Raw genomic sequence first — 23768 nt, 5'->3', positions numbered from 1 at the left:
TTAAATAGAATATCGGTGACTATCGGCCTAGTCCGTCTCTTATTAACACTTGATCTAGACGGTGACTATCGGCCTAGTCCGTCTCTTATTAACACTGATCCATATATACAATATCCAATATAACTGAGTAGGTGAAGAGACTCAACCCATTTATACTTGAAATTCCATTAGTTGAGACAATTCAATTGTGTGGAATGGCTTTGGAAAAAGTGGCGTTCGAGTTGAGAACTTTCGAGAGATGTGTTGCATGGTTGGCCGAGTTTGCGGATTTGCATTTATGCACACGAGTGCCACTGACACTGCTAGAACAACTTCATTTCCGATTTGGTCATCAGGATTTGGGAGCCGTGGGTCCAACACATCCTTTAGCCGTGGATTTCGGCCACCTTCAGATGATGATGATGATGACAAGGAGGAGATGATATCTCCAGGGTGCCTTCCCATTATGACTTCAAGTGTTAAAAACCCAAAGCTATTTACATCACATTTCTCGGTCACTCTCATTGTGTAAGCAAGCTCTGCCAACAAACATTATCATGGCTGAAGTTTCTATGGAAAAAGATTTTCATGAAAAAAAAACTGTTCCATCGAAAAAAGACTTCCATTGTCTAGCAAGAATGATTTTTTCCCAAGAAAATGGCGAATTGTTTCTAATTTCATTCTGTTTCTTTCCATGTAAAATGGACATAAAACAAATTTTATGCCCATCTTAAAGTTTTCAGGGAAAGTTTTTTCCATGGAAAATATGTTATCCAAACATTAGGAAAGTCAGTTTTTAGGCAAAGTTTTTTCCATATGGTTTATCCTAGATCCTAGAGAGGTTTGGACGTGCCCACCTTAAAAAAACGTTTGGAAGAAAATATGCCAGGAGATGGTCACAATAGAGATTCAAAATTATAAAGAAATAGGCTAATATCTTGCCGAAAAATTCCAAATAAAAACACTAGAAATTAAGGTACTTCATATCCTAATCAAAATTTTTATAAGTTTGAAAATTTACTAAAAATCCCCTCCCTTGACTGAAGTCTCCTAGTAAGAAATACACAAAATTTTGGATATTGCTTAGAACGACTTTAATGAAAAATTTCCACCAATTTTAAGGTTCTTTTATGCTTTGGTTGTGCAAGAATTACGCCCAGATTGTTTTGGATTTTGAAAACAGATTGTGAGCCTAAAACTGATTGTTGGACTCAAATATATGTTTAATTTTAAGTCCAATAATCCTTTTTAGACTCACAATCGGCTCTCAAAATCAACAACAAACAGGTCCTTACGATATTATATCCCTAAGGTGATGTCAATCATGATGCATGTATGATAAAGAATGTGCCACAGCTTTGATAATATTCACCCTCTTTACCCAATCTAACTCCATTGCCCCTTCTTCGCTGCTTAGGATATTGGCCAAATTTCCTCTTTCCATATACTCATAAACCAGAAACATGCATCGGCTATGGGAACAAAACCCATAAACCTTAACAATGTTGCGGTGACGGATTTCTGTTAATGCTTGTACCTCATTTCTGAAAGTGGATCTATTTGCTCGCCCTCTTCCAATTTGTGAAGCTTTTTTACAGCTACTACTTGCTCTGTTGGCAGAGATACTCGGTAAACTCTCCCATACCCACCCTCCCCAATACAGTATTTGTCGTCAAAGTCCTCTGTTGAATTGATGATATCTTCATAAGAAATACACCCATCCCAATTCCATATCGAAAATAGATCTATATTCATTTCATTTCTCTCTTCCTTTGCATTTCCCCTTCTCCGGCGGAAAATGAAAAAAATGCAGAAAACTAGAAATAGAATAAATAGTGCACTCAAAAGAGGAAGAATGATCGATATGATAGCTTTATCTCTCTTTTTATGTTCACCATTGTTTATTGACGTGGAACTGCATGGGTGCAAACCTTGAGCTTTGCCGCATAAACCCTTGTTGCCAACAAATGTCCCTTGTTGGAAAGGGTTGCTGTTAGGAAGACTACCAACCAAATTATTGTATGATAAATCAATGGATGTCAAGCTGACCATACCTGCTAGAGAAGATGGAATTGTACCAATAAGCTTATTGTGGGAAATATTTAAGATTTCCAACATGTGTAATTTTCCCAGTTGGGGCGATATTTCTCCTGTAAGCAAGTTACAGCTAAGATCTAGTACATTTTGTAGGTATGCTAGATTGCCGATTTGAAATGGAATGCTTCCATTCAAATGATTTCTATTCAATTTCAAATATTGCAATTTTGAGCAGTCTCCTAGTTGTTCTGGTATTGATCCACTCAGATTGTTTTCTGATAGGTCAAGGATCTCCAAATTGGACAGCTTTCCAATTTCTAGTGGTACCCGACCAGAAAGTTGGTTACTATTTAAAATCAGGTCAAATAAAGATGTCAAGCTCCCAAATTCCTTCGGAATCTCTCCTACCAAATGGTTAGAGGAAAGGTTGAGTACTCTTAGTTGAATCAAATTTCCAAACTGCCACCAATCAAGTTCCCTGAGATCTTTAAACTTGTCAACATCTGACACTCGGCCCAACTTGGAGAGAGTTCACCAGACAACTGGTTGTAGCTCTGCCACTTCCGCTTGCTATTCACCGCAAGCGCTTCCTCATTCTCTTTCACAGATAACCCGGCCATCTGCTTTGCCAACATCTCTTGATTAATCAAGATATTCTCCAACTCTAGGAGAGACGGTTGCGTTGGCCAACCACGAATACCAGTAATAAAACTGCTAAACTCAGCCCTCAAACCGCGAATAATCATTCTCCGTATCCGACTTTCACTAATCTTGGACTCTTCATCTAATTGAGATATCTCATTACACAAGTTTTTCGCTTTCATAAAATAATCGGAAACAGATAAATTACATTGTGTTAATGAACCGATCTCGTTCTCCAAGAATTGCAACCGTGCATTGTTTGCCTGTGAAAAGAGAGATGAGAGTGCCTCCCACTCTTCTTTCAGAGTTTTCGCACTCTAATATGCTCAATCAACTCCTTTTGTATTGACGCCTTCAATACGTTCCGCTCCCTCTTCTGGCGTTTCGGTGTGGTTGCCATTCACTATCTCCCATAGATCATGGCCTTGAAGATACGACTCTAAGCACGACTTCCAATAGATGTAATTGGTATTGTTAAGCTTTTATATCCCCGCCAACATATCAACACTTTCCTCCATCTCTTCTTCCAACCTCGATATCACCTCGAAGCAACCAAAGAACAAACCGGTATTTCCACTTCGATATCCCCTCGAAGCAAACCTAAGAACAAACGGGTATTCCGATCGAACACCTGCTTTGATACCACTTGTAGGGTATTTAACCGGGTAGAACTCACCCCTAAAAGCTAGTTGTTAGAGGGAGGGTGCCCATTCCCTTATAACCCATCCCCATCCAATCCACTTTTCCGATGTGGGACTATTTGCTTTTGCGTGGAACCCCAACACCTTGAGTTTGATTGTGTCTTTAGTTCCCCATCGAAGCCTAGATCATCACGTTTTGATCATTAGAAGTGAATAGTCGAGATTTTGACCTAGACTTTGACTTTCTCTTTCAATCGCCGTCCGGAGGGATTCCAGAGAGGTTTTCGGTCTCTTTGGAAGCTCCTCGATTTAAGCTTTCCAACGCTTTGTTTATTGTACTACCGTTGCTCTGCTTACTTTATTCGTAATATGAACCTTTGAACCCTTATGTGGAAATCTTTGATCAGCGATGTTGAAATTCCAAGGGTGGTCCCGAATTGGCAACGAATGAGGAGTAAAAAAATTAGGTTGCTAATAAGTTTTAATCTTTTAAAAAATTCAAACCCAATTTTGGAAATTAAGAGATCAAGATGAAATTCAAGCACACAAGTTAAATCTAAAGGTGCAATGCAAATGTAAAGCAAAAGATTAAGAGATAGTGCACCTGAGATTTAAAGTGGTTTGGTCCTCCAAACGCGAGGCCTACTCCACTCTACCAACCAAACACGTTGATGGCTTCACTATGTGATCTTCTTAACTTCGGCGAAGATCAATGCCGATTACAATTCCGATAGCCTTTAACCTTGGTGGCAATCTTCACCACGGAGAGTGGGCTACGCTTCTCCGAACACTCGCCCAATACAAGTTTCTTGAATAAGAAAGAAGGAAACAAAAATCCCTCACAAGGGTTTACAAGATTGTAGAAGATGTACAAATTGAGCTTAATGATCCAAATCCTAATCTTAGAGGATGAGAGGCATAAACCAGCTTTGATCACTCTTAGAATATACCAATAGGTTTTTAGAGTGTTAAGATTGATGGTTTGGATGTTTGGAATACCCAAATTTATAGAAGAAACCAAATATGACCGTTCAAGGGCATAGTGGTAATTCCTGCAAATATTCCCAACGACTATTTTTCTAACCGTTATAGTGTTCTCGGAGTTCCGAGAAATTCTCGAAGTTCCAAGAAATTATCTCGGAGTTCCGAGAATACAAACAGAAGATGGAAAATTTCTACTGGACCAAATCTCGGAGCTCCGAGGATTTCTCGGAGTTCCGAGAAGCCTATCAGCAGTAGATTTTCATTTCTGTTTCTTGGGCTTCCAACTCTACACTAAGTTGGGATTGCTATGAGGTGTTGGAACTCCACAAAGACAATCTTTTATACATTTAGGGAGTGTGAGATTAACTTAATTATGCCTTTTAAAATTTAAAACTAAAATTAGATCTTATACATTCTAATATGACTTTGATCTTCAATGGATTCTTCAAGTCTTCATTTGTTTTGGATCTCCGATGACTTTGGCCTTCATAAGCGGTCCAATGTGAGCTTCTTTGGCCTCAATCCAAGCAATCTTATCTAAGCACAATTATGATCTACAACTTAGACATGCAAACACATTAGTGATTTAAAATCACTTGTGTATTGTAATCATCAAAATAAGATGGGAATGCCAAGGTGGGAACCATTGGGCTTACAATCTCCCCCTTTTTTGATGATGACAATCACGAGAGATTTTCCAATAAAAGCACACATATATTTTCTTACACTAGATTTCTCTCCCCATTTGGCATCTATAAAAAAGATGGGGTAAAAGAAAATCAAAGGGATAAAATTTTCAAATTTTAGCTCCCCCTTTTTCAAGAAAAAAGACAAACATAAAACTCCCCCTATTTAGAATTTTTATTCAACATAAGAGGGGATATTGAAAAAACCATAAAAAAAATATTCAATTTTAGTGCAAGCCCCTAATCTAAGCACATATGAAGAGAATCATATGGGGGCTTTGGGAACCCAAGCTTTCTTGGTTCCACGATAATCCCTAATTTTAGATGCACATTGGAATTGGTAATGACCATTGATTCCACAATAATGGCATCTAACATGAGGGTTAGATAGACTAGTCCTATCATAAAATGCATGATTAGGTTTATGACTAGCCTTCTTCAAGATTATGTCAATAATTTTATCACCATTTAAGAATCCATGGAGACATAATCTTAACCTTTCATTTTCATTATGAAGATGTGTTATTTGATTTAGAAAATCATTAGTGTCATCTTCATAAGATTTGGAAGAGCTTGCCACATCTTGAAGTTTAACAATTTGGTAAGTTTTCTCATCCAACCTACCCTTAAGGGTTTCAATCTCAAGTTTAAAATTTTCAAGTTGAGCTTGAGATTTTGATATGGAAGAGGATGACTCATTTTTCAAAATATTAAGTTTATTTTCTAATTTAGAAATAGATTTTTTAAGAACTTTATTTTTTGAAATTTGAGAATGCAAGGTTGAGCACAATTCATCATAAGATATTTTTTCACTATCACTACTTGATGAATTATAAGAGAGGTTAGAATTTACCTCAACTTCATGGGAGAGTGCCATGAGGCAAAGAGCATCCTATTTTGCTTCTTCTTCACTTGAGCTTTGTCCCGAGGTGCTCAAGGCATCCCAACCGGCGGCAAGAGCCTTATGCTTCTTCCAATCCTTCTTTCCCTTGTATTTTGAGGAAGATGACTTGAGAAGTGGATACTCCGGTCTTTTGTGTCCCGTCTTCTTGCAATTCTAACACCTTATAGCTCCATCAACTTCACTTTCTTCTTTCTTCTTCTTTTTATCCTTTTTATGCTTCTTTCTCCATAAGCTTTTAAATTTTCTTAAAGTTTCTTCTTCATCACTATCCGCCTCGCTTGAGGATGATGAGTCTGCTTTCACCTTGAGAGCAAGAGATCGACTGTCTTTTTCTTTCTCTTTTGGCTTCTTCTCCTCTAGTCGGCTAGTGAGGAGCATCTCATGGGTGATGAGAGATCCTACAAGCTCCTCCATAGTTAGCATCTTGAGATTCTTGGATTCTTGTATGGCGGTTACCTTTGGATCCCAATATGGAGGAAGAGACCTAAGCAATTTACTCACAAGCTCATCAGTAGGATAAGATTTACCAAGATTAGCTAATTCATTAGAAAATTTAGAAAATCGGGTATACATTTCGAAAATACTTTCATTTTGATCCATTCTAAATATTTCATATTTGCTCTTTAACAAGTTTATTTTGGAATCCTTAACTTGTGATGTTCCCTCATGGGAACGACAAGTGTATCCCAAATAACCTTGGCGGAATAAAAAAGAGCTACTCTATTAAACTCCTCCGTAGATAGGGCGCAAAACAAAGAATTTATAGCTTTGTAATTTAAATTTGCATGCCTTTTCTCTACGACATTCCATTCTTCAAATGGTTTGGAAGGCAACATGTATCCATTTTCAACAATATGCCAAAGTTCCACATCTATCGAAAGAAGATAGATGCGCATCCTTGTCTTCCAATGTCCATAGTTGGACCCATCAAAGAAAGGAGGTCTAGTTGTGGAATGGCCTTCCAGAAGTCCGGTTCCATTTTTGTCTGCCATTTCACAATTAGAAAGTTGCCAAAGATCTTATGATCTTTCCCTTATTGATATTTAAAGAAAAATTTACCAAAGATTTTGAGAAAAGAAAATCTTCTAAGAGCCAAGGCTCTGATACCAAGTGAAATTCCAAGGGTGGTCCAGAATTGGCAACGAATGAGGAGTAAAAAAATTAGGTTGCTAACAAGTTTTAATCTTTTAAAAAATTCAAACCCAATTTTGGACATTAAGAGATCAAGATGAAATTCAAGCACACAAGTTAAATCTAAAGGTGCAATGCAAATGTAAAGCAAAAGATTAAGAGAGAGTGCACCCGAGATTTAAAGTGGTTTGGTCCTCCAAACGCGAGGCCTACTCCACTCCACCAACCAAACACGTTGATGGCTTCACTATGTGATCTTCTTAACTTCGGCGAAGATCAATGCCGATTACAATTCCGATCGTCTTTAACCTTGGTAGCAATCTTCACCACGAAGAGTGGGCTACGCTTCTCCGAACACTCGCCCAATACAAGTTTCTTGAATAAGAAAGAAGGAAACAAAAATCCCTCACAAGGGTTTACAAGATTGTAGAAGATGTACAAATTGAGCCTAATGATCCAAATCCTAATCTTAGAGGATGAGAGGCATAAATAGGCTTTGATCACTCTTAGAATATACCAATAGGTTTTTAGAGTGTTAGGATTGATGGTTTGGATGTTTGGAATACCCAAATTTATAGAAGAAACCAAATATGACCGTTCAAGGGCATAGTGGTAATTCCTGCGAAAATTCCCAACGGCTCTTTTTCTTACTGTTATAGTGTTCTCGGAGTTCCGAGAAATTATCTCGGAGTTCCGGGAATACAAACAGAAGATGGAAAATTTCTACTGGACCAAATCTTGGAGCTCCGAGGATTTCTCGGAGTTCCGAGCTCGGAGCTCTGAGAATTCTCTCGGAGTTCCGAGAAGCCTATCAGCAGTAGATTTTCATTTCTGTTTCTTGGGCTTCCAACTCTACACTAAGTTGGGATTGCTATGAGGGTTCTAAGGTGTTGGAACTCCACAAAGACAATCTTTTATACATTTAGGGAGTGTGAGATTAACTTAATTATGCCTCTTAAAATCTAAAACTAAGATTGGATCTTATACATTCTAATATGACTTTGATCTTCAATGGATTCTTCAAGTCTTCATTTGTCTTGGATCTCCGATGACTTTGGCCTTCATAAGCGGTCCAATGCGAGCTTCTTTGGCCTCAATCCAAGCAATCTTGTATAGGCACAATTATGATCTACAACTTAGACATGCAAACACATTAGTGATATAAAATCACTTGTGCATTGTAATCATCAAAATAAGATGGGAATGCCAAGGTGGGAACCATTGGGCTTACAGATGTTATGTACCTTATGGACCTTTGGATACTATCAGTTTTGGACTTATGTTTCGTTATCCGAGACACTTTTGTGGAGGCTTGAGTTATTTCTGACACCCACCGTGGGGTTGGTACACTGGATTTCTAATACCCACCGTGGGGTAGTATATTGGACTTCTTGCCTATCAGGGATAGAATGTTGGCCTTTGTGATCGGTATCTGAACCTTGAGGAACTAGTTTCAACACCGTGGACGGTTGGTGTAAGTAATAACACGTCTTCTGGACAGGCCGATGATTCGGAATTGGATCTGTACTTTGGACACCCTTTGGGTTTGACTTTTGATACTGTTTAGTTTATTTTGCTCCTCTGTTCAATATTCTGTTTTGACTTGCTGTTGGACAATTCCAAATTTTTTAAATAGAAAAGTCAAAGATGCTTTTGCTTTGTATTTAAAATTTGGAGGGAAGATTCAAATTAAAGTTCTCCCCCTCTTTCTTTGAAAACTAGAATCAATTGCATGAATGGGGACTTGAACCCAAGACCTTGATGTGTGTGTGAATGTTGTGCTCTCTAAACCAAGGCAAAATAAATAGTCCCTCATAGGAGCTTGAGAGAAATTTTCTCATCCATATAAGATGGAGAGTTGGAGAAAGGCTTGAGCCTTCAAGGGGCTTTAGAATTTGTTGGGTCTTGGGCTTTTAGAAGAGCATAAGCCCATGAGTAAAAAACACACACACGAGCGCGCGCCTAGCCTCGCCGGGCCGGGCCGTGGCTGTGGCCAGTGGTCCGAGGTCCGAGGTCCGGGTTTGGGTTTAAATGAAAAGGTTATTTTTATTACAAAAAACCGTTTTGATTTTTACCATTTGGTTTTGATATGGACACACCACCTTAATTGCAAAGAACCGTTTAAAATCTCGACGGTCACAAAAATGACTGTTGTGAGAAAAAAACGTTACTAGCCTTTAAGGGTGTGTTTTAATGGTGGTTCTCCCCAACAGACACTTTCAGGTCTATAAAAGGGGATGAGACAAATTGTTTTGGACACAGAAATTAGACAGACGTTTTTGCACATTCTGAAATTTATAACTCAAGGCTTTCTGTTTTGTTCTTCTTCCTCCTTCATTCCGTTCATTCTGAGCACAGTTCTGTTGGTGATTCTGGGTGGACCAGTCAGCGAGTGCACGTGGACTGGGGCCAATTTCAGCTGTTTTATCTTGGAGCATCGGTTTGCAAATCCCGGTTGCTCCGGTAGGGGGCGGATACGATTCTTAAGGAGAGTGACCAGTGGCACAACTCAGCCTTATTCTTTTCAATCTGATTTTCAAAGGGTTTTCAACCAAACAGATAAGTTCTATTTTATTTCTGGTTTTCAAACAGAAAGAGTTTTTTCATTTCAAGTTGCAGATTTTTTGGGTTCGAATAAACCATAGATCAGATCCATTATCTAATTTTCCAACAGTCTTAAGAATCATAACAAAACAAATCTGATCTGATGGCTTCTGATAATCCAAACCCAATTTCTGTTCTTCCCATCTCTGGTGAGAATTCTAATCCAAATTATGTTGTTCGAACACCTGTTAGGAACAAAATTCACAATACTGTTCCTGATTTTTCCAAAATCGAACGACTAACTGGTTTGAATTACAAAAGGTGGAAACAACAGATCTTGTTTGCTTTGCAACAAATTGGTGTTGCTTTTGTCCTTACCCAACCAAAACCAAATGAAGAAACTGCTGATTGGGATAATGCCGATTATATCTGCGAAAATCATTTGTTGAATGGTTTGTCAAATGAACTTTATAATGTCTATTATTCCTATGAGCATGCTGCTGATCTTTGGAATGCCATAGTAACTAAATATGAATTAGAGGATGCTGGAAATAGAAAAAATGTGATAGGAAATTTTTTAGACTTTACTATGGAAGATGGGAAACCTATTTCTGCCCAAATAGATGAGTATCAGTTTATTATTGGTGAATTGGCTAAGGAAGGTATGAAATTACCTGATACATTCGTGGCTGGTTCTCTCATTGAGAAATTGCCTTTGTCTTGGGAAGATTTTAAAATCGGAATGAAACACAAGACAAAGGAATGGACCTTAGACCAAGTGGTTGTTCAGGTTAAAATTGAAGAGAAAAACACACTTAAGATAAGCAATTAAAGGCCAAAGAGTACACCTCTAAGGCAAACATTGTTGAAACCAAGAATGATGGGTCTAAGAATCTGAAACCGAAGAAGGATAAGAACTTCAAGAAATCTGGACCTAAGAAGAAAGGAGTCTGTTTTGAATGTGGGAAACCTGGACACTACAAGAAGGATTGTCGACACCGAAAGACTGGTTCATCTAGTGCTAAGGTTAATCTAACCGAGGCAGATATGATTGCAGGAGTTGTGACTGAGGTGAACTTGGTGGAAAATCCAAAAGAGTAGGTGCTGGATACACGTGCTACCAAGCACATATGTGGAGACTGAAGTTCCTTCTACAACTTCACTACAGTTGATGGAGGAGATCAGGTCTATATGGGCAACTCACAGACCTCGAAAGTCATGGGCAAAGGCAAGATCCTTCTGAAGTTAACTTCAGGAAAGATACTTACATTGCAAGAAGTGCTGTATGTGCCGGATATACGGCAGAACTTGGTGTCTGGCGCGCTCCACAACAAAAATGGACTGAAGCTCACTTTTGAAGCAGACAAGGCGATCCTTAGTAAAAATAATGTATTTGTAGGAAAGGGCTATAATGCCAATGGTTTGTTTGTACTGAATGTACTTGAAATTATGAATGAAAAACCATCTTCTTCTGCTTACATAGTTGAATCCTTTGATATATGGCATGGTAGACTAGGTCATAGAAGTGCACATTATATTAAAAGACTTTGCAACTTAGGTTTAATAAATGAAAAGATTGAACCTAGTAAAGAAAAATGTGAAATTTGTGTTGAAGCAAAATTCACTAAGAAACCTCACTTTAGTGTTGAAAGAAAAACTGAATTATTAGAGCTAATTCATAGTGATCTAGCTAACATTAGAAATCTTGAATCTAGAGGAGGTAAAAGGTACTATGTAACCTTTATAGATGACTACTCTAGGTACACTAAAGTATACCTTCTTAGATCTAAAGATGAGGCTGAAGAAGCCTTTATCAAATATAAAAATGAAGTGAAAGATCAGTTAGATAAAAGAATTAAAAGACTTAGAACAGATAGAGGAACACAATACTCCATAACTAAGTTCTGTGATGATAATGGTATTATCCATGAAACCACAGCCCCATACCAACCTGAATCAAATGGTATAGCAGAACGGATGAACAGAACTTTAAAGGATATGTTCAATGCCATGTTAATAAGTTCTGGTTTACCCTTAAACTTGTGGGGGGAAGCACTTCTATCGGCGTGTTATATATATAACAGGATTCCTCCAAAGAAGAAGGGTCAAATACCATATGATTTATGGCATAACAAGATGCCTAGTTTATCTCACTTAAGAGTTTGGGGTTGCTTGGCTAAGGTTGGAATACCTGAACCTAAGAAAAGAAAACTAGGACCTAAAACTTGTGACTGTGTATTCATAGGATATGCTCAAAATAGTACTGCCTATAGATTTCTGGTTTTGAAATCAGTTGAAAATATCCTAAAATATAACACTATAATTGAATCTAGGGATGTTGAGTTCTTTGAACATCACTTCCCTATGAAGAAAGAAATTCCTAAAGAACCTAGTAATGTTCCAAGAAATCAAACTGAAACTGAAAAGGAATTGGACCCTGAGTTTCAAGAACTCAGAAGGAGTAAAAGACAAAGGAAAGAAACAAATCTAGGAGATGGGATTTTCACCTATCTAATCGATAAAGATCCTGTAACTTATACTGAAGCTGTAACTTCTCCAGATGCTGTATTCTGGAAAGAAGCTATAAAAAGTGAACTAGACTCCATAATAGAAAATCACACTTGGGAACTAGTGGACCTTCCTCCTGGAACTAAAGCACTAGATAGCAAGTGGATATTTAAAAAGAAGCTAAGACCTGATGGGACAATTGATAAGTTTAAAGCAAGGCTAGTAGCTAAAGGCTTTAGACAGAAAAAGGAGATAGACTACTTTGATACTTATTCTCCTATTGCTAGGTTATCCACTATTAGGATATATTAGCTATAGCTTCTATTCATAAATTGGTAATACATCAAATGGATGTAAAAACAGCTTTATTAAATGGAGATTTAGATGAAGAAATCTACATTAAACAACCTGAAGATGATATACTGATTATGGGTACAAAGTTTGTAAATTAATTAAGTCACTGTATGGCTTGAAACAAGCACCTAAACAGTGGAATGACAAATTTGATAGTGTCTTAATTACAAATGGCTATAAGATAAATGAATCTGATAAATGTGTTTATAGTAAGTTTAATGGTGATGAAGGTGTAATTTTGTGTGTATATGTAGATGATATACTGATTATGGGTACTAGTTTGGACATAGTTAAATCTACTAAGAGATTTTTAATGTCAAACTTTGAAACCAAAGATATGGGTGAAGCTGACGTAATTCTAGGAATAAAAATCATTAGAAAAGAAAATGAAATAATATTGTCTCAGTCTCACTATGTAGAGAACATTCTTAGGAAGTTTGGACAATATGATAGTTCACCTGCAAAGACACCTTTAGATTGTCAGGTTCACCTAAAGAAAAACAAAGGTGAGATGGTATCCCAAAAGGAATACTCAAGTATTATAGGTTCAGTGTCATATTTAATGAATTGTACTAGACCTGACATTGCACTAGCAGTTGGAAAACTCAGTCAACACACACATAGACCAGGACATGAACACTGGCAGGCTTTGACTAGGTTGTTGAGGTACTTAAAAGGTACAATGAACTTTGGACTGCATTTTAGGGGGTTTCCTGCTGTGTTAGAAGGCTATAGTGATGCGAATTGGATCTCTGATTCAAGAGATTCAGTGTCTACCAGTGGATATGTATTCACCCTTGGTGGTGGTGCGATTTCTTGGAAATCGGTTAAACAAACATGTAGTACAAGTTCCATTATGGAAGCAAAATTTATAGCCTTAGCCCTAGCAGGAGCTGAAGCCGAATGGCTCAGGAATTTTTATGGCAGGTGTGCCTTTATGGCCAAGGCCTGTTCCCTCGGTGTTTCTACACTGTGACTGCCAAGTTGCTTTAGCCAAGGCCAAAAGTAAGACCTATAATGGCAAAAGAAGGCATATTCGCCTGAGGCATAATTTGGTAAAGCAATACTTGAGTGAGGGAACAATAGCACTCGACTTTGTAAGGTCGGAGAGGAATCTGGCAGATCCTCTGACAAAGCCACAGATAAACAAGGTCGTTTATGAGGCATCGCAAGGAATGGGGTTAAAGCTCGTGGCATAAACCATTAGTGATGGACACCCAACCAATGTGAAAGGAGATCCCTGTAATTTGGTTCAATAGGTACTAACAAGTCACCGGATGGTTTGTTAACACTATCACCCCCTAGTCCTAGATGCAAAATGTTGGAAGATAGAGTTCACGGCAAATGAGAAAGGATGAGTTATAGGCTCTTAATCAGTTCATAACCTATATTGGGTGGTATGTTACTTGCAGTGCATACTTAATGACCGACCTAAGTGAATGTGGAAGTAAGGCCGCTTCCTATGAGAATTTAACGAGTAATTCTCAAGAACATTCATGAGAACCAAGAGGGGAACAAGGCCAAAATGTTCCAAAACTGTGATTGAATCACCAAGGAATCGATGGTAGGGTGTGGGTGACAGGTTAGTCGGTTACACCTACGAGGAAAGGTTGAAGGAGTCTAACTCTACCCGTACTCGGTAACGTAATCTGTTTATCCTAAATATCGGTTGAAGTCCAAAAGACACCGATATGAATCCGCTCTATTATTCTAATGTGCTCAGATACTTCTGTTTTCAAAACTGTAACTGTATTTTGAATCTTGTGGGGGATTGTTGGATAATTTCAAATTTTTTAAATAGAAAAGTCAAAGATGCTTTTGCTTTGTGTTTAAAATTTGGAGGGAAGATTCAAATTAAAGTTCTCCCCCTCTTTCTTTGAAAACTAGAATCAATTGCATGAATGGGGACTTGAACCCAAGACCTTGATGTGTGTGTGAATGTTGTGCTCTCTAAACCAAGGCAAAATAAATAGTCCCACGTAGGAGCTTGAGAGAAATTTTCTCATCCATATAAGATGGAGAGTTGGAGAAAGGCTTGAGCCTTCAAGGGGCTTTAGAATTTGCTGGGTCTTGGGCTTTTAGAATAGCACGAGCCCATGTGTAAAAAACACATACACGCGCGCGCCTCGCCTTGCCGGGCCGGGCCGTGGCCGTGGCCCATGGTCCGAGGTCCGGGTCCGGGTTTGGGTTTAAATGAAAAGGTTATTTTTATTGCAAAAAACCTTTTTGATTTTTACCCTTTGGTTTTGATATGGACACACCACCTTAATTGCAAAGAACCGTTTAAAATCTCAACGGTCACAAAAATGACTGTTGTGAGAAAAAATGTTACTGGCCTTTAAGGGTGTGTTTTAATGGTGGCTCTCCCCAACAAACACTTTCAGGTCTATAAAAGGGGACAAGACAGATTGTTTTAGACACAGAAATTACACAGACCTTTTTGCAAATTCTGAAATTTATAACTCAAGGCTTTCTGTTCTGTTCTTCTTCCTCCTTCGTTCCGTTCATTCTGAGCACAGTTCCGTTGGTGATTCTGGGTGGACCAGTCAGCGAGTGCACGTGGACTGGGGCCAATTTCAGCTGTTTTATCTTGGAGCGTTAGTTCGCAAATCCCGGTTGCACCGGTAGGGGGCGGATACAATTCTTAAGGAGAGTGACCAGTGGCACGACTCAGCCTTATTCTTTTCAATCTGATTTCCAAAGGGTTTTCAACCAAACAGATAAGTTCTATTTTATTTCTGGTTTCCAAACAGAAAGAGTTTTTTCATTTCAAGTTGCAGATTTTTTGGATTCGAATAAACCATAGATCAGATCAATTATCTAATTTTCCAACACCTGCACCTTTGATTATTGCTATACCCACTATTTTTGTTTGAGACTCCAGTATTCAGTTCTGATTATATTTGTTGATCCTTATCAAGCCTTTGCATGCTTGACCTACACTTATAGTAGTATGTTATTATGTACTGAGCTTTTCAGCTGACTGTGGTTTTTAACATTTTCAGACTTTGATCCTCGTGAAGGGAATGCAGAGAGTGACGCTTAGCTTCTGGATCGGCTTAACTTCGAGATTTTGTTTTCTTTGATTCAGTTAGACAGTGAGTATTATGTGAACCTTGTAAAAGATTTTGTTAAATTCCTTTAGTTTAGACTATGCTAGGCCCAGATCTGATATTATTTTATTAGCCTTGTTTACTTGTAGAGCTTGATTTGCAGGTTTACGATGCTATCATTTGCTACGCCGAGGGTGCAGTTTGGGGTGTGACTGTAGGCATTGTCACAAACCCCCACACTCGGTTTCTTCCAGTTAGCTTGTCATAAAGCAAAACGAAAGCAAGAAAAAATTCAATACAGTAACTAAAATATCATGTGAACCTTGTAAAAGATTTTGTTAGATTCCTTTAGTTTAGTCTATGCTAGGCTTAGACATGATATTATTTTGTTAGCCTTGTGTACTTGTAGAGCTTGATTTGCAGGTGTACAACGCTATCATGTCCTACACACCGAGGGTGCAGTTTGGGGTGTGACTGTAGGCATTGTCACAAACCCTCACACTCGGCTTCTTCTAGTTAGCTTGTCATAAAGCAAAACGAAAGCAAGAAAAAATGCAATACAATAACTAAAATAGAGATGTTCTACCATTTTATGCGGAATCGTAAAAACCTCAACCCATAGATTTGAAGGCATCTGATTGATTGCTCTAGTTCAAAGAGGACTTTATGCCTACATCTTTATTATTGCCATTGTGTAAAATAATGGAAGAAGGTGACGGAGAAGGAAGGAAATTAAATGGAAGAAGTGAGATTATCGATGCCGTGTTCTTTTGCCTGTCACGTGAGATGTTTTTGTACAAGGAAATTTGACATAAGGGGGACAAATAAAAGGCATAATATCAGAGGGGTCAAGTGTTTGTTGAAAATGTCCGAAGGGGGTCAAAATTTGGTTTTGAAAATTTTGGATGACGAGAATGCCCCTCTGGCAGAAACTGAGTGAAATGACGTAGAGAAATAAAAAAAGCTTTTAAGTTTTCTCTCTTCTCTCCTCTCGTCGGCGATCTCGACCATCTGTTTTTCGTCCTTTCCTCCGGCGATCTCTACGGCAATCACTCCGGCGATCTCGACGGCGATCTCGACCAAGAGGAAGCACGTATCAAACCTCGCATTTGAAGAAAACCCTACCTGGTACGTCGTTTTCTTCCCTTACTTTATTCAATCTCATTTTTATTTACTTTTTAAAAGGAAAATGAGGTTGAGAGAGATGCAAAAGGGGGGGGAATCATGCAATATGTTTTTAATTTTTTTTAGTTCATATACATGTCAGTTACTGCATTTCCTCCTACAGAGTAAAATAGTTGTAAATGCTTGTAAATGTTGTTTATTGCTGCTAGGGTTTTATGTTTGACATTAATTTGTGAAATGGAGAAACGTTCTGCTGTTTACTTATTCTAGGGTTTTATTATGTACATTAATTTGTGAAATGGAGAGATTGGATTTCATTTCATATATGCGTATCCACCTACAAAGTAAAATAGAGTTGCATGCTACGGTATTTGTTGATGCTAGGGTTTAATTTTTGACGTTAATTTGTGGAATGGAGAAATGCGATTTCGTTTCATGTACATATGTTAATGCTAGGCTTTTAATTTTACAATTTGTGGAGTGGAGAAATGGGATTTCAAAAACACCTTCTTGAAAACCATATAGAGCTCCCCTATATTGGCCTTGAAAACCCTCTTTTGGTACTAGTAACCCCACCTAGGTAGCTGGAAACCCTTTTCTGTGAACTTGGGGACCATGTTGGGCAGTTGATGGCCCCTCTATGGCGACTTCTTCTAGGATTTGATGGACCCTCCAAGTGTACTTCTCCTACCCCATTTGAGGGCCCATAATCCATTCTCTAATACCATGCATAGCTCCCCTCTATTGCCCTTGAGAAAACCCCTTAGGTACTAATAACCCCTTTTTTGTAGCTGAAAACCCATGACTTTGAACTTGACGACCATCTTCTAGATTTGATGGACCCTCCAAGGGTACTTCTTCTACCCCATTTGAGGGCCCATAATCCCTTCTCTAATACCATGCATAGCTCCCCTCTATTGCCCTTGAGAAGCCCTCCTTAGGTACTAATAACCCCTTTTTGTAGCTGAAAACCCATGACTTTCAACTTCAGGACTTTCTTCTGGATTTGATGGACCCTCCAAGGGTACTTCTTCTACCCCATTTGAGTGCCTATAATCCCTTCTCTAATACCATGCATAGCTCCCCTCGGTTGCCCTTGAGAAGCCCCCCTTAGGTACTAATAACCCCTTCTTTGTAGGTGAAAACCCATGCCTTTCAACTTGAGCACCATCTTTGGATTTGCTGCACCCTCCAAGGGTACTTCTCCTACCCCATTTGAGGGCCCATAATCCCTTCTCTAATACCATCCATAGGTCCCCTCTATTGGCCTTGAGAAGCCCCCCTTAGGTACTAGTAACCCCTTTTTTGTAGCTGAAAACCCATGACTTTGAACTTCAGGACCATCTTCTGGATTTGATGGACCCTCCAAGGGTACTTCTTCTACCCCATTTGAGGGCCCATAATCCCTTATCTAATACCATGCATAGCTCCCCTCTATTTCCCTTGAGAAGCCCCCCTTAGGTACTAATAACCCCTTTTTTGTAGCTGAAAACCCATGACTTTCAACTTCAGGACTTTCTTCTGGATTTGATGGACCCTCCAAGGGTACTTCTTCTACCCCATTTGAGTGCCCATAATCCTTTCTCTAATACCATGCATAGCTCCCCTCAGTTGCCCTTGAGAAGCCCCACTTAGGTACTAGTAACCCCTTTTTTATAGCTGAAAACCCATGACTTTGAACTTCAGGACCATCTTCTGGATTTGATGGACCCTCCAATGGTACTTCTTCTACCCCATTTGAGGGCCCATAATCCCTTCTCTAATACCATCCATAGGTCCCCTCTGTTGCCCTTGAGAAGCCCCCCTTACGTACTAATAACCCATTTTTGTAGCTGAAAACCCATGCCTTTAAACTTGATGACCTTCTTCTGGATTTGATGGACCCTCCAAGGGTACTTCTCCTACCCCATTTGAGGGCCCATAATCCCTTCTCTAATACCATTCATAGCTCCCCTCTATTGCCCTTGAGAAGCCCCCTTACGTACTAATAACCCCTTTTTTCTAGCTGAAAACCCATGCCTTTGAACTTCAGGATCTTCTTCTGCATTTGATGGACCCTCTAAGGGTACTTCTCCTACCCCATTTGAGGGCTCATAATCCCTTTTCTAATACTATGCATAGCTCCCCTCTATTGCCCTTGAGAAGCCTCCCTTAGGTACTAATAACCCCTTGTTTGTAGCTGAAAACCCATGGCTTTGAACTTCAGGACCTTCTTCAGGATTTGATGGACCCTCCAAGGGTACTTCTCCTACTCCATTTGAGGGCCCATAATCCCTTCTCTAATACCATGCATAGCTCCCCTCTGTTGCCCTTGAGAAGCCTCCTTTAGGTACTAATAACCCCTTTTTTGTAGCTGAAAACCCATGCCTTTGAACTTCAGGATCTTCTTCTGCATTTGATGGACCCTCCAAGGGTACTTCTCCTACCCCATTTGAGGGCCCATAATCCCTTCTCTAATACCATCCATAGCTCCCCTCTATTGCCCTTGAGAAGCCCCCCTTACGTACTAATAACCCCTTTTTGTAGCTGAAAACCCATGCCTTTGAACTTGAGGACCTTCTTCTGGATTTGATGGACCCTCCGAGGGTACTTTTTCTACCCCATTTGAGGGCCCATAATCCCTTCTCTAATACCATCCATAGCTCCCCTCTATTGCCCTTGAGAAGCCCCCCTTACGTATTTATAACCCCTTTTTTGTAGCTGAAAACACATGCCTTTGAACTTGAGGACCTTCTTCTGGATTTGATGGACCCTCCGAGGGTACTTCTTCTACCCCATTTGAGGGCCCATAATCCCTTCTCTAATACCATGCATAGCTCCCTTCTATTGCCCTTGAGAAGCCTCCCTTAGGTACTAATAACCCCTTTTTTGTAGCTGAAAACCCATGCCTTTGAACTTTAGGACATTCTTCTGCATTTATGCTAGGTTTTATTTTTTACGTTAATTTTTGGAATGGAGAAATGCGATTTCAGTTCATGTACATATCAGTTACCGCATTTCCACCTACGGAGTAAAATAAATGCAATTGGTCGTCTGCTATTTGTTTATGCTAGGCTTTTATTTTTACAATTTGTGGAGTGGAGAAATGGGTTTTCAAAAACACCTTCTTCAATACCATGTAGAGGGCACAGTTTATAGTTGATGGGCCTTCTTTAATACCATGTGGAGACCCATGTTCATTGTTGAAGCAGTCATGGTTCACTTGTTTTATCTTCGATTTCATTTATTAAATTATTGGTCCAATGGTGGTCATTGAATTCCAATAGCTAGTACTTATCTGCTTTGTTTCTCAAAAGGTCTGATGGTATGAGTTTTTTTTTTAAATGCATGTGAGCTAATACTCGCCTGATGCCCATGTGGATGAGAATTTTAACAGACCTCCTAATCTGTTTTGGGGGTTTGTCCTTGTTGTTGTGCTTTCAGAAAATTCATATAGAACACTGATCGTTGCACTTATTGGTTAGCTCTTTTGTTTCTTGTTTGCTTTGCTTCATATCTAAGAAGCCAGACCTTAGAGGTTACAGACATGATACATATTTTCAGGTAAGTATGAGAATTGTAATAATTGTTGGTTTGCTTGCTAGCTTTTCTTCATAATAGTACTGATTGGGAATATGAGTTTATGCTATGGGTTGGATTTTATTGATTTTCTTGGTAATTTATTTTAGAGATGATGAGGACGAGAATTTTAATGATTGTCAATATAACTGAGTTTTTGGGTTATGAATTGATCTCGGTGATTTTGATTTGGTTGTTCATTGTTATACAGTTTTTATCCGGTCAGGAGCCATTCAAAGCCTTGAAAGATGGTGATGCGAAAAAGTGATAGAGTGAAAGTAACAAAGCCTCCAACAAGGACAGAAAGGAGTTTAGAAGGGGAGGAGACGAAAACTGCAGCTGTGAAGAAGAGAGGAACAGATGTAAGTGTGTATGTTGTTAATTGTATCAATCATAGTAAGTTAATTCATTTACCACATATATTTTGGCGATGTAATTTGTTTTGTAAGCTCCATACGTCCCAGCACGATGTTCTCCAGCTTCTTTCAAATCGGCAATGGACAGGATAAAGTTCAAGCCAGTCCATTTTCATGCCATAGAAAAGACTCCTTTCCGACATCTGTTTGGCATGGAGGACATTATCATGCACAAGCCTCTCATAAGAGCTATCCACGATAAGTGGACTCCTGGCACTAACACGTTCACGTTAGGGAGTATAAATGTCCCCTTCCTTCCAAGAGATGTGGCATTGGCATTAGGACTGCCACTTAGTGGAGAGCGAATGAACGTGGTGAGGGTTCTGTCATTCGACAGGACAAACCCGCAACCTAAAGTGCCTGGCTGGCCATTTCCAGAGGCCAACGTCAAGGCATCGGTTATTGAGAATGAAATTACAGCATTAGTTAGAGAACGCAATAAAGTTTCGATAGAGAAGACAGTGAAATATGTTCTCCTGCATCTTTTTGCCTCTGTCATTTTCACAAAAAGCGCACATTGAGCTGACGAGCTCTTCTGGCCCTACATCGACGACATAGGAAACATTGGCAACTATAACTGGGCGATGGCAGTGTATGACTGGCTCGTAGATTACCTAGACAGAGTCAGCAAGTGTGGCAGATACCTTGGTGGCTGCTCGTTGGTAATTCAGGTAATTTGGACTCATGACATTTAATATTCTAACCGTGATGTTTATAGTTTGATTAACATGGTGTTTCGTATGTATGCAGGTATGGTTATACGAGCATACCACATTTTGGATTCCCACCAATCCAACTGCTCGTCCACGTGTCCTTAAATGGGACTGGAAAGCAAACGAATCAAAGACATATCGATTAGTAGAGCAGAAGCAGATAAAGAAATCGGAGGAGAGATATGAAAAATTTGTTAACGTATATATCAATACTAGTATCTTGATAACTGACTATGTTTTCCAAAAATTCAGGTGGTGGTGACATTGAAAGTATCTCTGTTAGAGAAGTCACAGTACCTACAGGATGAGGTAATGCAGTCGAGCAGGACTATGTTGCCTACGTTATTTTATTTTACTTTTTGATTTTTTAAATTTGATCATTGACTGTCATGTTTAAACATTAGGATGTTGAGGAGACAATGGAAGCCGATAAGGAACAGTTGGAATCCGAGGGGATAGTTTTGGGAGTAGAAAGTGAAATGGAGAAAGGAAGTAGTGAAGATGAGTCGAAGCATATAAAAATTTTGGCGAGAGAGAGAGAGATGTAGTTGATAGACAGTGGCAGATGATTAGAGTAGCATGGGAAGAAATAAGAAAAAGAGAGGAAGATGTTGGAAAAAGAGAGGAAGATGTCAGAAAGAAAGAGGAGGATTTGAAAAAAGGATGGGAGCGTATGCGGAGAACAAATGAAGGGACTAGGGGAAGAATGGAGGGGGTTGAGGTGGAGGGGGTTGAGGAGGAGAGGAAGGGCGAAAATGCATCTCAAGGTGCACGATTATTTTCGCAGCTGTGCGAGGATTGGACGGATTTAGCTGACCTTGGATGTGACATGGATGCAGCCGCCACCCTAATAGATGTATCGGCTCAGAACCCCAAGTCACATGAAGAAATATTCGGCACCACAGACGGGGTGATCCTTAACCCTTTACAACGATTGTTCGAAATGGAGGTGACCAAGGAAGAGGCACCATCTACTGAAGTTGAGATGAAAGTGAGTGGTCTAAGGGATGAGATGGTGGATTCCGAATTAGGGAGCATTATGAGGGGTGTGAAGATGGATGGAAGGAGTAGGAAACCTGGGAGAGCCAGAAAAAGCCCCTACTATTCAGGGAAGACCCGAAAGAGGAGGCAGAAGGAAGGGAAGAAACAGGGGGAGGACCCCAACATACCTAAACCACCGCCCAAGAAGAAAGGGGATGACGGGAAGATGCGTAAGGGAAGGAGAACAGCTCTGATAGAGAGACTTCTAAAGCATGAAAAAAGGCAAGTAGATGTGAATTATATTATACCATGATTTAAGTTGATCAGAATTGAAATTATTAACTAACAATTTAATACAATTTTGCAGTGATATCCTCATGGAAACGGATGATGTACACCTAATAGCTGAAGACCTACAACAGCTTTGGAATGTCAGACAATACCTGACTGGCACTGTAAGTGTCATTTTTTATCATTAATTTCTACATTACTGTAGGTAATAATGTACATCTGACATTTACTTCTATTCCTTGAAGATTGTCGATATATATGGGAAGCACGTGCAGTCCTCCAACAACGATGGGTTAGCAGATCCTACAATGGGGGGAATTGTCTTCGTTCCATCGGTGGTACATGTAAGTGTAATTTCTATCATCCCACATTGAGGTTTATATAAGATTTTATCTGTAGTATCCCATTGAATTCCTTTTTTTATAGGGAACTCTGACTGCAGTGGGGACCGAAGTCACTGAGGAGCTGAGGGTAGAAAAGTGGAAGACAGCGAAGGACGCTCTGCACAGTAGACTTATAAACCACCACCTCGAAGCAGTAAAAATGGTACTATTACCATTATGTGAAGACAACCATTGGGTTCTCCTCATTGTCGATATGGTCAACAAAATCTTCCACGAATGCAATTCCTGTAAAGGAATGGAGTTCCAGGAAAGAGCAGGATTGACCGTAAGTGGGTTAGCATCTTTAATGTTTTCCTACTTATAAATCTATACGTATAACACTTATGTTTCCTAAACCTGTCAATGTTAACCACTTGCAGGTTGCGTTGTTGAAGGAGTACTTAAAGGAAAGGGCTGTGATATAGACCACTTTCAATATGCGCAGATGGAAAATTTCCCACAACAGGCCAATGGGTCAGTATATTAGTATATTTAAATGTTTATTTTTCTAGGCTATGATTTTGATTCGCTCAATACAAGCGTTGTTATGCAGGTTCGACTGTGGTTTGTTCGTGCTTAAAGCGATTGACCATCTGTATGCAAATGATCCATTTACTTTCAGCAAGTCTGACATTCCCGCTTATCGGCTGCAGCTGTGCGAAAGATTCTTGCGCGGAGAGTTTGGGGACTGTGGCGATTTCCTTAAGGGGGATATATGACTGAAAAATGAAGAACATCTCTTCAAGTTCTGATGGATGTTGTAAACATGGTGGACATTGATGGTCTTTCCAGTGAAGTTTTCTGTCTATTTGTAAGCAAAATGGGGTAAAATGGGCTA

At 39.3% G+C, this 23768-nt stretch overlaps 2 protein-coding genes across 2 annotated transcripts; one reads left to right on the top strand and one right to left on the bottom strand.

Moving 5' to 3' along the window:
• Positions 1-1297: 1297 nt before the first annotated feature.
• Positions 1298-2840, bottom strand: LOC143891264 (putative LRR receptor-like serine/threonine-protein kinase RPK1). Its single transcript, XM_077395883.1, has 4 exons — positions 2477-2840; positions 1911-2129; positions 1517-1796; positions 1298-1451 (listed from the first exon to the last, which is right to left on the bottom strand). Exons 1-4 carry the CDS (start codon positions 2838-2840, stop codon positions 1298-1300), a joined length of 1017 nt encoding a protein of 338 aa, XP_077251998.1.
• A 19485-nt stretch (positions 2841-22325) lies between these two features.
• Positions 22326-23296, top strand: LOC143889356 (uncharacterized). Its single transcript, XM_077393533.1, has 4 exons — positions 22326-22538; positions 22624-22711; positions 22793-22891; positions 22974-23296. Exons 1-4 carry the CDS (start codon positions 22330-22332, stop codon positions 23253-23255), a joined length of 678 nt encoding a protein of 225 aa, XP_077249648.1. The 5' UTR covers positions 22326-22329; the 3' UTR covers positions 23256-23296.
• Positions 23297-23768: the final 472 nt, after the last annotated feature.

Source organism: Tasmannia lanceolata, unplaced genomic scaffold (genome assembly GCF_043159265.1).
Source record: "Tasmannia lanceolata isolate RefF3 unplaced genomic scaffold, GAP_Taslan_0.1 ptg000013l, whole genome shotgun sequence".
NCBI classification, from domain to species: domain Eukaryota; kingdom Viridiplantae; phylum Streptophyta; class Magnoliopsida; order Canellales; family Winteraceae; genus Tasmannia; species Tasmannia lanceolata.
Note: the sequence above shows the minus strand (reverse complement) of the source record. Positions and strands in the feature narration are given on the sequence as shown.

Coding starts and splice junctions, on each gene's coding strand:
- LOC143889356 (XM_077393533.1), top strand. CDS start 22,330: ATGGATGGAAGGAGTAGGAAACCTGGGAGAGCCAGAAAAAGCCCCTAC. Junction 22,539..22,623: donor CTTCTAAAGCATGAAAAAAG/GCAAGTAGATGT, acceptor ACAATTTTGCAG/TGATATCCTCATGGAAACGG. Junction 22,712..22,792: donor GACAATACCTGACTGGCACT/GTAAGTGTCATT, acceptor TATTCCTTGAAG/ATTGTCGATATATATGGGAA.
- LOC143891264 (XM_077395883.1), bottom strand. CDS start 2,840: ATGAAAGCGAAAAACTTGTGTAATGAGATATCTCAATTAGATGAAGAG. Junction 2,130..2,476: donor AGGGAACTTGATTGGTGGCA/GTTTGGAAATTT, acceptor ACTTGCTTACAG/GAGAAATATCGCCCCAACTG. Junction 1,452..1,516: donor GATCCACTTTCAGAAATGAG/GTACAAGCATTA, acceptor TTGTTCCCATAG/CCGATGCATGTTTCTGGTTT.